The 15,268-nt window shown below is 45.8% G+C and overlaps 1 protein-coding gene across 5 annotated transcripts in view; it reads left to right on the top strand.

Annotated features, from left to right (window-relative positions):
* The window catches only part of LOC147608739 (uncharacterized), a 109,124-nt gene that overhangs the window by 25,715 nt on the left and 68,141 nt on the right, over positions 1-15,268 (top strand). For all 5 annotated transcript variants that reach the window (XR_015264307.1, XM_086788167.1, XM_086788166.1 and 2 more), the window contains one exon: positions 2,677-2,835. Coding sequence is in view for 4 of the 5 variants with exons in the window: in XM_086788167.1 (XP_086644293.1) it covers positions 2,677-2,835 (159 nt within the window). In the remaining variant the exon portion in view is untranslated. The remainder of the gene's footprint in view (positions 1-2,676; positions 2,836-15,268) is intronic.

The following is a 15,268-nucleotide window of genomic DNA, read 5'->3' as shown; positions in this document are numbered from 1 at the left end:
GGAGATTTTCATAGTTGTGTTTGGGAAAAACATGCAGGGACTGTGAAGCATGACATCTTAGATGCATCATGCATGTGTATAGGCTTGAGCTACCTCTACGATGATTGAGTGATCCAGCAGCCACAGTATAGGCTCCCCATATCATAAAAAATGCGCGTACTTATCAATCAGGTTGGAGTCTCATGATGTATCTTCTGCTCTTCACTTAAACACGTTTTGTTTTTTTCGCAGTGGCTTTACTGCATGCTTTAGACTTCTTCCACCTCAATGTTTACATATCTTTTTCTATATGGTCTCACGAGTGGTCTTGCCTTCCACATACACTGATATATTTGATGATGAGAGACCACATAAGCTGACACTTTTTCGAAATGGTTTCAATGAGATCAATTGCAATAGGGCTGGCTAGAGTGTATGTGTCATTGAGCTCTCACCTCCCGGGAACAACAATGCTCTCAAGGAACAACTTTCTTTCTTTTTTTTGGGAAAAAGATACTTCTAGTAGTTACTAAAAAAACAGCCTCGGAGGGCTAAAAACAGCCATGAAGGGCTAGATACAAACTCACCTATGTACAGGGCGGGAAACGAGTAATCGAGAGGGGAAAGAGACGCTTCTCGGCTGGTCGCTCTCTGAGGAGAAGGCTATCTCATACAAGGGGAGGGGGGGAACAACCACACAGGTTGTCTGTAATGCCAAGTGGGGTCACCACCTCTATTAGCGAAGAAAGGGCCTGTCCACTAGAGCCTCAAGAAAGCTTCCCGCCGCTTCCACATGCGGTCAGATCCACCCTCCAACTTCCCCCACTGGCCACGGAGGGTATGTATGATATTGAGCCAAATGTTCCTGATAGACTCAGTTGGCGGAGTATGGGTACCCTCAATGGCTTCACTGCATCGAGCTTGCCATATGTGCTAGGCTGCAATGCTACTGCAAATCTCCCATCTCTGGCAAGAGCCTTGTCGCCAGTGATTTGCAGGTGGGGCTGTGACTAGAACTGTTGAAATGTGGTGGTGAGAGACCTGAAGGGCTAATCCTCCCCCATCCTCCTCGTAAGCCTTGACCTCCTCAACCTCTGTGGCCCAAGCAGTGGTGCCCCATGTAATGATTCGGGTCGAGGTCTTGTCCATAGTGAAGATGCGGAGAATCAGCCACCAAACCTGTTAAGCCTTCGGGCAATCCCAAAGACAATGTCACTGAGACTCCTGGGGATGGCCGCACCTCGGGCAAGCAGCTGGCCGACCACCAACTGCCAACCAAGTGCCGACTGGCAAGCTCTTGTGTGCCATCGGCCAAAGAAAGAGGGTGATCTTTCTAGGCCAAAGATTGTCCCAGAGCCTCTTTCAAAAATATGAGAGGAAGCGCTGTCAAAGGCCCGTGATTGCCAGTGTGCTGCTGCTACAGGGATACCATCAATCTCCGCCATCTGGATCCTGTGGCCTAGCCGTGCTGTATATGCAAAGAAAAGGGCATCCAAAGTCTCCTCCCGATTAGCGGGGTCATGCCAAGTCCACTCGCCTGGGTCCCACTGAAGGCATGTGAGAGGTTGGCACTTCCATATCCATAGCCGCCTGAATCTCTCCCTGGCCACCTTGGCCGGAGGTGGGTCTATGTGCCACTCCCGTGCCTGAAATCCAATCACCCTCACCCTCTGTAAGGTGCAACCACTGAAATCCTCTAAGGGAAGCTTGGATCTCTCTAATCTACCATGGGATCCAATAGAAAAAGGTGAGTAGACCACTGCCCTCATCCGCTCCATGGACAGCCACAAGAATATCATGCCTGATGAACGCGCCAAGCCATACTGTGGGAGACTTGTCTGGGATAGGAGTCAACCACTCCTGAGGAATAGTTGAGTCAATGTCAATGCGGAGCCTGTCTCTACCCCGGATCCCTGTCAGGTCTCTCTCCTGCACCTTTGGGGTAAGGAACAACTTTCTGAGTCTAAATCAGTGCATATTTTGATGTATGTCACAGTCTTTTGGGTAGTGGAACTCCTCAAACTAGAGTGGAGCTAGATAGAAAGACTGTAGATTATGATGGTGCCATGACTCATCTGTTGTATTCCCTTGATTCCCACTAACACCATCCTAGCCAACAATTGCTGCTCTTGGTTGTGACACATTTCCTCCAAAGCCCTTTACTCTACACAATTGATATTGTGAGCGGCTGGGATAGATGTAGATAGAAGATGTGTAAGTGTGTAGTCTTAGGCCATGGGCTGCCTGCAAATAAGCAGCAAGCAAGGGTGCAGGGTGTTCATACAAATAAGATTGGGTGGCTGGGCGGTATAGGTGAATGGTCGGACTCAGGAAGTGGTTGACAGGCGAGTGCATGCATGCAACAGCCAGGGACTCACATGTGACCTAGTGGATCGTCCAGTTTCCACCGAGGGAATGTGTTTTGCTGTCCATCCTTACTGTAGTCATAGTTGATACAGATCTTGTGTTCTTGTTGTGGAGCTGTGTCTGCCCATATTTTTGAGCACTATATGCATCATGAGCTTAAATGAGTGCTTTATTGAATGCCAACACAAAAACACTTACTAATTCTGGCTGATGATTGTTTTTAAAATTTTTAAAATCATCATTTTTTCCATGAATGCTTTTTCAAAAATGATTCTATGAATTACGGAATGCACTTAGTTATGGATACTTGTACTCTTTTGTATGCAACAGCGCCAAGACCTAGGGGTTCTGAATAGACGAATATCGAGATTCTACTTGGTTGATTTAGCTGGGTCTGAGCGCCAGAAGCAGACTGAGGCAGTTGGTTTGCGCCTCAGAGAGTCCGGCAGCATCAATAGATCACTTTCTGCACTGGGTAATGTCATTAAGGTGGTATTTTGTCTCCAAGGTAAGGGCATTAAAGTTTTTATTGATGTACCTGTTGACAAGGAAACTGCACATGCTCTTGTAACTGTTAACACTGATGGTGGTTCCTTAACTAGCCACTTCATCGACGGATAAGCCAAAGAAAGTTGGAAATAGTGGACCACCATGTTTAACAAAGATGTGCTTCTCATTTCCTTAGTCATCCCCTTAGAAGTTTTAATCCGCCTTGTAACATGTTTGTAAAGGGTCATTGCAGCCCAAATTTTCTCATTTCCTTAGTCATCCCTTTAGAAGTTTTAATCCGCCTTGTAACATGTTTGTAAAGGGTCATTGCAGCCCAAATTTTCTCATCCAAAACATCGAGATCATTGAGTTAGTTGAAGAGATTTTGTGTGAGGTACTTTTGAACACAGTAGTAGACCTTGCAAATGGCTACACTTTGCAAAGGCAGTCCATGTTTTATTATGGGTTTGACTAAGATCACACTTTTCTTGGTAGTTTGTGACAAGGATTCATATTTTTATGATGGGCGTGGTGGAGACCAACTTTTTGCCGATATTAGGGAACTTGGTTGTGAGGGAGATCATGTGGTTGCAGTTGACATAGAAGCTATGCAAGAGAAAAAAAAAAGCACTAAAAAAGAGCCCAGAGAGACAGCTAATAATATGGAGGTGGATCTTAGCACATCAGAGAAACAAAACCAGTCATCGAGAGCAAAACAAAGAACTAAGCGCCTCCTTAGTGGAGGTGGAGTGTCATGTGCACACATGCGGCCATAGCTAATCTAATAGCTAAACCCTGATTTAGGTATCAATTTTAGGGAACTAGCAGGCTCAAACAGGCACAATGGTCAAGCATCTGGTCAGCCAGCAGCATGATATATGTGTGTTAGCAGTCATGGGCATTTACAGCAGTCCCACCAGCAATAATCATGGCCGACCAGCATTTGATGTAGCCCACTAGCATTTTATTTGTCCAAGAAGCTGGCCGACAGCAGTAAGGCTGGCCGACTTGTGCAAGGAAGGCCTATATATAGCTAGGCTAGCATTCATTCATAATCATCTCTTTCCCTCTTGGAGATTGGTCATAGGTAGTCTTATTTTGGCAGGCCATTGGCCAAGCATATATGTAACATTTCATGTACATAATACATATACTTCTTCCACCCCCCCTGCCCCCCCCCCCCCCCCCCCCCTCTCTCTCTCTCTCTCTCTCTCTCTCTCTCTCTCTCACGCATTTTGCATTATGGTTCCTACAAGGTGCTTAAGGGATGCGATTAAGGCATGAAGGCTTCCGCTGTCACATTAGTATCAGAGCAGGAGGTGTAGGCACATCACCAACCATTGCAGGTCCTAACACCAGTAGAAAGTTGCCATACTCTGGACCAGTAGACCTACAAGGACTAGTAGCCACACCCACCCTATCTTCATTGCACGAGGACCAACCTCCACCCCAAGGGCGTCATTCTTGCACCATGAGGGCATTGTTGGCAGTTCTCAAGGGCATTGTCCTAAGGGGTATACAAGTCCAAGCAAGGTACACACAAGCAGTTAAGAAGCATCAGGAAGGTCAGGCATGTATTAGGTGAATCCTCAGCATTTATCCCATGGAAGTTAGGTCCTCAAAGGAGTACCTCAATGGATTCCTAGGAATAGGAGGTGCAGCATCGGTTAGGTGCCTTGATTAACCTCAGTCATATAAGTCATTTGTGTCTTAAGGGACGTGGGTATGTAGGCAGTGGGGACATCATTGGAGCAAGATCCAGAGTTCTTAACCATATTTGGAGTGGATCTGAGTAGTAGGGTTTTCAGCCGGAGTGTCAAAGTTAAGCAGTCAAAATATCAGAAGAAAAGCAATCAAAATTCAAAGTCAGAAGTCCAAGGAGGAAGGATGATAGGTTTCCAACCCATCATCAACTTTAGCAGGAGGGGATGTGCACATGCATGGCCATAGCTAATCCCTGATTTAGGCATCAATTTTAGGGCACTAGCAGGCTCAGACAAGCACAATGGTCAAGCATCGAGTCAGCCAGCATCATGATATAGGTGTGTTAGCAGTCATGGGCATTTACAGTGGGCTGACTAGCATTTGATGTAGCCGACTAGCATTTTATTTGTCCAAGAAGCTGTAGTAAGGCTGGCCACTTGTGCAAGGAAAGCCTATATATAGCTAGGCCAATATATGTAACCTTTTCATGTACATAATACATTGAAAATCAGTCTTTCTCTCTTTCATGCATTTTGCATTAAGGTTCCTACAGGGTGCTTAAGGGTTGCGATTAAGGCATGAAGGCTTCCGCTCTGTCACATTGGTATCAGAGCAGCACGTGTAGCCACATCACCAAGCAACACTAGTAGAAAGTTCCCATACCTCGAACCAGTAGACCTGCAAGGACTAGTAGCCACACCCACCCTACATTGCACAAGGACCGATCTCCACCCAGGGTCGTCATACTTGCACCACAAGGGCATTGTTGCAGTTCTCAAGGGCATTGTCATAAGGGGTGTACAGGTCTAAGCAAGGTAAATGCAAACAATTAAGAAATAAGGAAGGTCAGGCATGCATTAGGTGAATCCTCAGCATTTAGCTAGCCCATGGAAGTTACGTCTTCAAAGGAGTACCTCAGTGGCTTCCCGGGAACAGGAGGTGTAGCGTCGGTTAGGTGCCTTAATTAACCTCAGTCATAAGTTATTTATGCCTTAAGGGACGTGGGTATGCAGGCAAAGCGGACATCATTGGAGCAAGATGCACAGTTCTTAACCATACTTGGAGTGGATCTGAGACGTAGTAGGGTTTTCAGCCAAAGTGTCAAAGTCAAGCAGTCAAAATATCAGAAGAAAAGTAATCAAAATTCAAAGTCAGAAGTCCAAGGAAGGATGACAGGTTTCCAACCCATCATCAAGCCTAGCAGGAGGGGATGTTATGTGCACACACATGGCCATAGCTAATCCCTGATGTAGGCATCAATTTTAGGGCACTAGCAGGCTCAGATAGGTACAGTGGTCAAGCATCCAGTCAGCCAGCAGCATGATATATGTGTGCTAGCAGTCATGGGCATTTACAGCAAGCCGACTAGCATTTGATGTAGCTGACTAGCATTTTATTTGTCCCAGAAGCTGGCTGACAGCAGTAAGGCTAGCTGACTTGTGCAAGGAGGGCCTATATATAGCTAGGTCAGCATTCATTCATAATCATATCTCTCCCTCTTGGAGATTGGTCATAGGTAGTCTTATTTTGGAAGGCCATTGGTCAAGCATATATGTAACCTTTTCATGTACATAATACATATACTGAAAATCCAGGTACCTGACCATAGAGCTCTCACAAAGACCCGCGAGACTCCATGAACAACTGACTAACCTTGGCCACCCTTTTATAGGCTCTTGGCCGGTCACCGGGTGTCCACACTTGGGTGCCCGCCCGTCCATACTTGGGTGCCCAGCTCGCCAATCAGCCTGCCTAGCTCCAAGCCTCCCCGAGCCTTGAAGCTAGTCTTGTGTGCGTGTTGCACACGGTAGATACACTCTGTGCACACATGACATACTCCCTTTCCTCTAAGAGCTCACTCTTGAGCTCAGTAAAAACCCAGGGTAGTCCCTCTGAAGGTAGTCAAAGTCTCCCATGTAGCGTCCTCCTCAACACGATTCTTCCACTTGATCTTGTATGCCATGAGTAGCATATTCTGCAATCGTCTTTCACGAAATCCAAGAATCTTTTCCAGTTCGTGTGGGACAAATGTCATGTATGATTTCTCAAGGAGTAACTAACTGGTCTGTTCCACCTAGTACTTCCTTAAGTCTACTGACATGAAATATGGGATGAACTTTCACATGAGAAGACAAGTCCAGTTTATATACAATTGAACCAATCCGGCGTGTAATCCGAAATGGTCCACAGTATCTAGAGGATATTTTGGAGATCTATCCGTCCGTAAAGTCTCGGAATCTTTCGGAACTCGCAAATACACCATCGTTCCTTCAGAGAACTCTCTGGGTGAACGATGTCTATTAGAATAAAATCTGTCTCTGTCTTGAGCACTTCTAATAGATTCCTTCACAACTTGTAACATTTCTTGTAAATAATTTCGCGCTGCATCATGCTGAAGTCTTGAAAATCCCACGGTAATCGGTGATCTAGGTTGAAAACCGTACATAAGCATAAAAGGACTAAAACCTGTACTGGTATGCTTAGTACTGTTATATGCAAATTCTAACATAGGAAGATAATCCTCCCATGAACTTTGAGACATATGCATGAAGCATATCCTCCAAAGTCTGATTCACCCTTTCAATTTGGCCATCAGATTGAGGATGATCTGAGGAACTCAAATTTAAAGTTGTTTCCAACTTCTCAAAAACAAGCCTTCAAAAGTCACTTGTAAACTTAGAGTCTCTATCACTGACTGTCCTGCGGTAACCCGTACAGTCTAAACAATTGCTTGATAAACTGCCTTGCTAATTGCGTAGTTGTAACGGTCTTCTGTGTTGGTACAAATCTAGCCATTTTTGTGAAGCGATCCACCACAACCCAAATAGAATCGTAGCCTTGATATGTTCTTGGCAATCCGGTTATAAAATCCATGGAAATACTTTCTCACTTATTACCTGGGATTTGCAAAGGATGCAACATCCCAGCCTGTCTAAAGCGTTCAACTTTATTTACTTGACAAACCTGACACTTGAGGACATAATCTTCTACATACTCTTTCATCTTTGGCCAATAAAAAATGTGTTTCACTAAAGCTAATGTCTTGTGTACCTCAGGATGTCTAGCAGAAGGGGCGTCGTGACACTCCTTAAGAATCTTGGACCTAATGTCCGGGACCTATGGTATACAAATTTTGTCATTACGGAACGGTAAACCATTCCGAATCATCCCCACTGGCCTCCCGTAGCCTGAATGGTAGGTTGCTCAGTCACTGAGTCTTGGTCAATCAGTGAGCTTCCGTCCTAGATCCTTTGCCAATATGGACCAAAATAACTATCAGTCCTGCAAAGCCCTCTCAATGACTGAAATAAGTCAGTAGAAATCTTGGTGAACGACAAAGTATTCACCTCTCTAATCCGACTAAGCGCATCTGCTACACTATTCATGGACCCCTTTCGATAGTGTATTTCAAAATCAAAATCTTGCATTAACTCTGTCCGTCTAGCTTTTCTTCCTTAAATCATCCGCATCACGCACATACTTGATTGATTGATGATCTGTCAATACCACAAACTTGGAGCCATATAAATAATGCCTCCAAACCTTGAGAGCGTGAATGACAGCATAATGCTCCTTCTCAATGGTTGGCCAACGAGATTGAGTGTCGTCTAGCTTTCGACTCTTGAAAGCAACATGTTTACCATCTTGGAATAGAGTAGCCCCGATCACATAGTCATTCGCATTAGTCTCAAGAACATAAGGCCGACTAGGATCTGCTAGTGCTAAGGTAGGCGCTTCCTTGACTTTACCTTTCTAAAGTCCGAAGGCCATATCCAAAACGTTATTCCAAGGGATAGGCTGATTTGACTTACGTCCACGACCTTTTAACAAGTCGGTCATCGGTCGTGTGAGCTGAGAGTACTCCCACAGATTTCCGAAGAAAAACAACAAAACCGAGAAAAGAACGAAGTTGTCTCACTGTCTGTGGTATAGGCCAGGCCAAAACCTTCTGAACTCGGCCATAGTCAATGCTCAACCCGTCTCTTGTGATCTTGTGTCCCAAGTAAATGATTTCTATCCTAAAAAACTCACATTTACTTAATTTAGCATACAGTCGATTCTGTCTTAAAATAGTCAAGACAATCATGAGGTGTCTAACATAATCCTCAAGAGTATGACTATATACTAAAATATCATCCAGGAGCACAACCACGAACTTCCCCAAATGTTCACGAAAAAGATAGTTCATCATTTGCTGGAAAGTGGTTGGAGCATTGGTCAACCCAAAAGATAATACGAGAAACTCATAATGGCCATACCTAGTCCGAAAGGTGGTTCTTTCGACGTGTCTTTCATGATTATGTATTTGGTGATAGCCAATACGTAAATCTATCTTGGTGAAATACTTCTCTCCGACTAAATGGTCAATTAGGTCATTTGATCTAGGGAGAGGATAGCGGTTCTTGATTGTCACTTTGTTCAGTCTCTTGTAATCTATACACATTCGCTAGGTGTTGTCCTTGTTTCTCCTAAGTAACACAGGCGCACTCCTAGGTGAATTACTGGGACGGATCTGGCCCATCCTCAAATAATCTGCGAGTTGTTTAGCCAACTTATCTTCCTCATCCTAGCTCATCCTATAAGGCGGAATGCTAACAGGTTGAGCACTAGGGACTAGATCAATACGATGATCCACTGTCCTTTCGGGTGGTAAGCCCGATGGCAGCTCCTTAGGAAATACATATTAAAACGAATCAAGTAACTTCTTTAATTCTTTGCTTTCAAACACACTTAATTCATTGATATCCATAGTAGGTTTGAGAAATGAAGAAAGTGGAATCAAGACACAGTGGAAAGCATTATACAAAGAAGAATCCATTATATTTCCAAAATCAACGGTATTTACAAGAGGTCCCTGAGAGGGATGTATACAATCACCTAAGATACAATACTGGGTGTTCCTATGTTTAAAAGAAAAAGTATGACTAGACCAATCTATTTGGACCTGAAGATTCTTAAACCACTCAATCCCTAATAGCAAGTCTACATGCTCTAAGTGCATAACATAGCACTCCAGAATATCTTCGTAGTCCTGAATCCGGATCAATAGCTTCTTCACCTTTCGATCCCACACTTGCCGATCCGCAGGTAGGCGCACCTTGTAGGTATGATCGCTAGGTATTGTGTCCCGACCCAATTTTTGCACAAGTTTGTAATCAACAAAGTTTTGTGAGCTTCTGGGGTCTAGAAGAATGTGGATTCCTAGGCCATTCACTTCTCCATAAACTCAGAGAAGATCATGCAAGCCAAAAACTTTAGAGTTGAACATACAATCAGAACATGAACTATGGTGAGAAAGTATAGTGACTGAAGTACTTGTCAAAGAGAATTGGTTGGCTGCCTTCGTCTTGGGTCCTGCGTTGGTCTTAGCACCCTTTTTCTTCGGGCACTCGTTACGCATATGTCCCTTTTCTTTGCAGATGAAGCAATGTCCCTCCTTCTTGAGCTTCAAAGCCTTGAGGAGACGGTTTTTCTTTGATGGAGTCAAAGTAGAATTCTTCGAAGGTTGGTCCAAAGACTTTCCTTTTGTTGTGCTAGCCATCGGCGTAGAGAACTTTCTTTTGTGCTTGTTCCCCTACTCGGTTACGGGTTTGGTTTTGGAAGAGACCATCGTATCGTCATAAATACGAGCAGAATGAAAGGCCTCGTCCAAAGGTTTGCATTTGTTATTTCTGACCTGTAATCCACACGAGTCGGGTAAACCTGCTACGAAGAAACCCAAAAGAGTAGGAGAATCCATCTTCGTAGCTTTCATCTGCAAGTCTTTAAATTTATGGAGGTAGACCTCGTAAGTGAGGTTCTGCGAGGTCATTGTCAAACTGGCAAACTGAGCAACTATATCATAGTCATCCTCCTTCTTGAGGAATTCTTTCTTGAAGACTGCTTCAAACTGTGCCCAGGTTGTTGGTTTAGGTTTGAGTTCTTTCCACCAGAGCAAAGCTTTTCCCAAGAGGAAACCTGTTGCCAATTGAATCTTCTTGTCATCGTCATATGGATGAAACTACTGGACCTGCCACTTATGTAGCCATGTGTCCACAATCTCGTTGGTGCGTTGCTTTAGCTCGCCCCCAAACTATTCCGGAGTAATGTTGGGGCCTAAAGCAGATGCCAAGGTATCCATGCCCGAGAAAGAAAGAAAGAAAGAAAGTTGTATTAACGTCTTCATTTAAAAGTCCAAAATGACCTATGAGACCAAAAGGTTACATCATATCCATGAGGTACATCATCTTGGGTACAAAATAGTAATAAAGAAAGATAACAAAAATCTAGAACTATAAAATTTGATCTAGGTACATGAGCAGAGAGCTCTCATATCACCCTAATACATCTCTCATGGGCCGCTGTGACATGGTGCTCAAGGTGGTAAAACCGAGCTGGCGCGAGAAGGTCCTGCGATGATGGGAGATGATGACCCGGATCCTCCTGTGGTGGTGTGGCTATGGGCGAGGGCCATGGGGTTTGGGGCGTCGAGCTTTGCATAACTCAGTGGCTTTGTCGAGTGTCACACCTCTCGGCTGAGCTCCTGCACTAGCCTGTGGTCTAGGTGTGATGGGTGGATCGGCCCTTGGAGTGCTTGCATGGAAGAAGTCGGTGAGAGCTCTTCTCTATGCTGGTCCTCGAGCAAGTACAGCTGATCTGGATCTCACTAATAAGGACTCCCTGTGTCTACGGAGCTCTAGAAGAAAAAGTCCCAGGCATCTCTGATCCGGGAAGTCCATGATCGTGGAAAGTGGTCCGAACCTAGCTCTCGGAAGAGGCAGTGGAACCCCGAATCTCACAGAGAGTAGACAAGGTAGTGGTCAATAAAGAGATGGAATTCTGTAAAGCCTGCATCTGCGCGGCGACTTGTGCCTGATGCTTCGAGAAAGAAGCTTCGAAAGTAACTTTAAACTCTTGAAAATCAAATTTAGTTACAAAATCTTCAAAAGGGTCGCCATCAGTAGCCTTGACAGCCGGCAGGTCTTCACGTTCGGGAATGGGTTCCATCTCCGATTCTTGGGTCAACATTGCAAAGAGGGAAAGTTTGAAAGTGAGAGAAAATCGTGGCTGCAAGCAAGAGTTGATGCTAGAGATTTCAAGGAGGCTTAAGGCAAGAAGGCCATTCTCGGGGTATTTTATAAAGTCCCGAAAAAACGTTTGTTTTTTTTTCTTGCTTTTGTGTTGTTTGTTTTTTCTTAAAAAAATAATGTGAGATGGCTTTTGAAAAAAACCACACATAAGGCTTTTAAATGCCACAAAAGGTACGCGTTTTTTCAAAACCCACGCTAAGATGTCGTTTGTATATATATATATATATATATATATATATATATGTTGTTGCTACGTTTTTGTAAAAAAAAACGCAAAGCTTTAAAAAAAAAAAAAAAACGAAAGAAGCGTTTTGCTTAAAATGTCATGGGCTAAAAAAAACGGCGTGTGCTGGCTGCCGCCACCCGTCAACTGCAGGGCCCATCACTTGTCGGCTGCAGGAACATTCGCCGCCACCTGCATACAACAGTAAATTAAAAGAAAACGATGGCTCGACTGCGTGTTGCCGGCTGCCTATAGCCGTCATGTTCTTCTCTCTTTCGCTTGCAGGTTCACCCAGCCGACATGATCTTACTCTCCATCCCTCTTTCGCTGTTTCACAGCAGACAAGCTATTGCTTGTTTAGGCACGCAGCCAATATGCTTTCTTTATCTTTCGGTTCTCTCTTTTCCAAAGAACAACTCTCTTCATAGGAAGTGCAAATCGACCCTTTTCAAGACCAAAACCCCCAACATGGATTCCAACGATGCAAACATAATCATAGTTACCACGGAACGTCGTTCCGCCTTCTTGGAATGTTGGAACGCCGTTCCGGGCGAAGGCACGTTCCCGGAACGTCTCGAACTGTTCCGATTTTTTTTTTTTAAAGTTTTGCTTGCAGAAATGTATGTTTATGTCTTGGGGAGCAAATATTATGAAACATATTTGGCTATCCGTATACAAAAAGTTACATTTTTTTGTGTCATATGCTGACATGACATATGACGTGGCGTTCCGCGGCGTTCCCGATCCGCTCCCGTTCTCGTTTCCGCTCCCGTTCTAGCATCCGACGTTCCCGGAATGTTCCCGTTCCGCGGTAACTATGAACATAATACCATACGCTGAATTCTGCAAAAAGAAAACAGCAATATACATGAAAAAACAGCAGTCATCTCGAACTCATACCTTTTTCTTTGACCTCTTCCTTCTCTACCTACTGACTTGCACGCTCTTCGAGGCATGCTCTGATACCACTCTCAAATATCCATGGATCTCCTCGTAGAACGATCCTAAACATGACTCAAAACCTACAAAACAAAGCAAAATAACGTGAAGGGGATGCAGGCCTGACTCACCACCCAACCTTGACAGTCGTGGGCAAAACCCACACAAGTCTTGGTTGTTCCCATCGAGCCACGAGCTGAGCTAACTAGCAAGACGTACCGACCAATCTCTACGTCGTGACGTCCCATACCGCCGCGGGCCTCGAGACTGCTGCCGGCCTCGGCTGCATGAAGCAGGTGCACGTCTGTATTAGATCCAGGCTCTTGATCATAGCTCTCTCACAAAGACTCTCGAGACTTTATGAACAATTGACTAACCTTGGCCACCCTTTTATAGGCTCTTGGCTGGTCACCGGGCATCCACACTTGGGCGCCCACCCGTGAATACTTGGGTGCCCGCCTGTCAGTCTATCCCTAGCCCATCTCGCCAATCAGCCTGCCTAGCTCCAAGCTTCCCCAAGCCTCGAAGCTAGTCTTGTGTGCGTGTTGCACACGGTAGATACACTCTGTGCACATGACAGATGTGGTCAACCAGAAAGGCCTTCCCAGGCTCACTACTAGGCAGAAGATCTTTGATGATCAACTTGCCTAGCAGGGCTTTGCTCTGCACAGCTAACTCAACTATGACCAATCCTCCACGTGTCCGAGGCTGAGTAATCACCCTCCAGGCCAACCTTGGCCTGTTCCAACCGGCCGTCAAGTTCTGGATCAGTCGTTGTACCTGACCTAAGCAGGCTCTAGAAAATTCCCGGCAAGAAGTGATGTACCATATGGTGGCCAGGTGCACATGGTTGGCCACGATCATGTGGCTGGCGAGGGAGAGGTGGACGGTGCTCGAATACAAAAGCTTCTTTTGAATGATCAGAAGAAGGCTAGCTGTCGCTTGGCTGAGATGTCAATCCCAACATGACACCTAAGGTATGTGACTGGGGTGCCCATAGGGATCCACTAAAATGATTCAATTGGGCAACTTGTGCCAGTTGATCGGAGCTCCAGAGGCTAAGCAGAAAGTCTCGGTGGTGACGGAAAATCTCTGAAGGTTCCCCTCCTCTCCCGAGAGGTAGGCGGCTGAGTCGTCTGCGAACTCCAAGTCAAGTAGCTCCTCCTGTGTCTAATGGTGGGGAGGCGGAGACCCTGGAGTCCAGTCTCCTGCATGGAGAGAGCTGCTCGTTGCCTCCCCCATGAAGAGAAAGAGGAAAGGGGCAAGTGGGCATCCCTATCTGACTGATCTAGAGATCGAAAAACTGTCCCCTGTGGATGAGGACCTAACTGTGAGCTGCCGTATATAGGGCAGAGACACCTCTAATCCCAATCAGCTGGAAAGCCCATCCTAAGCATGGTGCCCTCCAGAAAAGCCCAATCGACCCTGTCATAGGCCTTCTCAAAATCCAGAAGTAGAACTACCATGTCCTCCTTGCGAAGCCTGGCTGTCGCTGTCCCCTCCCAAAAGGTGAAGGTGTTATCCAAGATGCTCCTATCCTGGATGAAGCTGGTTTGGGTGCCATGGATCAGGTTGGGGAGATGAGGCTGCAAAGCGTCGGCTGATGGCTTTGGTGAGGACTTTGTGTTTTGTAGGAGGGTGATGGGGAGCCATTGTCGAATCTCCAAACGGGAAAGCAGCCATGAAACTGCCTTCCATGAGATTCCAATGATGTAGAAAGAGAGTGACCAGCAAGCCATCCTCTTGGAACTCAATGAGAGAACAAGAGGGCCTGGAGGCTTGGGACACCACCTCCCACATATGGTGCTAGACTCTCTCCCTTTCCGCCTCCACCTGCGGGGTGAGGGAATCTGCTGAAAGGAGATCTCCAACGAAACTTGTGGCTATCTCCAAAGAGTGTATCTCGCAACTCAATGAGAGAACAAGAGGGCCTGGAGGCTTGAGGGCACCACCTCCTGCATATGGTACTAGAGTCTAGACGCTCTCCCTTGCCGCCTCCACCTGCGGGGTGAGGGAATCTCTTGAAAGGAGATCTCCAAAGAAACTTGTGGCTATGGACCGAACTTGAGGGGGATCTGCCTATTTGGTACCATCTGGGCTGCTCAACCTCCGAACCCCATCTCTACGATGGTGAGGGCATGTTGTCTCAAGAAATCACTGGTGACCCTGTCCCTTGCGCGAGTCCAAAAAGAGGCCCTAGCATGGTATCGATAGTAGATACTCCACCCTCCTCTCCTCGATCAATTGGATCTTTGTGCTGGTCGCCTCTATCTGAGACTCCACCCAGAGACTGCCTCTAGACTGCCTGGGGTCTGCACCTGTAGCCCCGCTGGAGGGAGGCTAGGCCTTTATGGAGACTCCTCTCCTCTCTAAACCTGGTGAGCCTGTCCTGTGCTGCACTTGTAAAAGGGTGCTAATCTCCTGTAGTCTAGAGTCGAGCGTTGTTGCCCCCTCTCCAGCCCTAAAAGTGAGGGTCTCCGGAATCTTCTCGACTTTT

Source organism: Cibotium barometz, chromosome 52 (assembly GCF_041138505.1).
Source record: "Cibotium barometz isolate CiBa-2024 chromosome 52, ASM4113850v1, whole genome shotgun sequence".
Classification (NCBI taxonomy): domain Eukaryota; kingdom Viridiplantae; phylum Streptophyta; class Polypodiopsida; order Cyatheales; family Cibotiaceae; genus Cibotium; species Cibotium barometz.
Note: the sequence above shows the minus strand (reverse complement) of the source record. Positions and strands in the feature narration are given on the sequence as shown.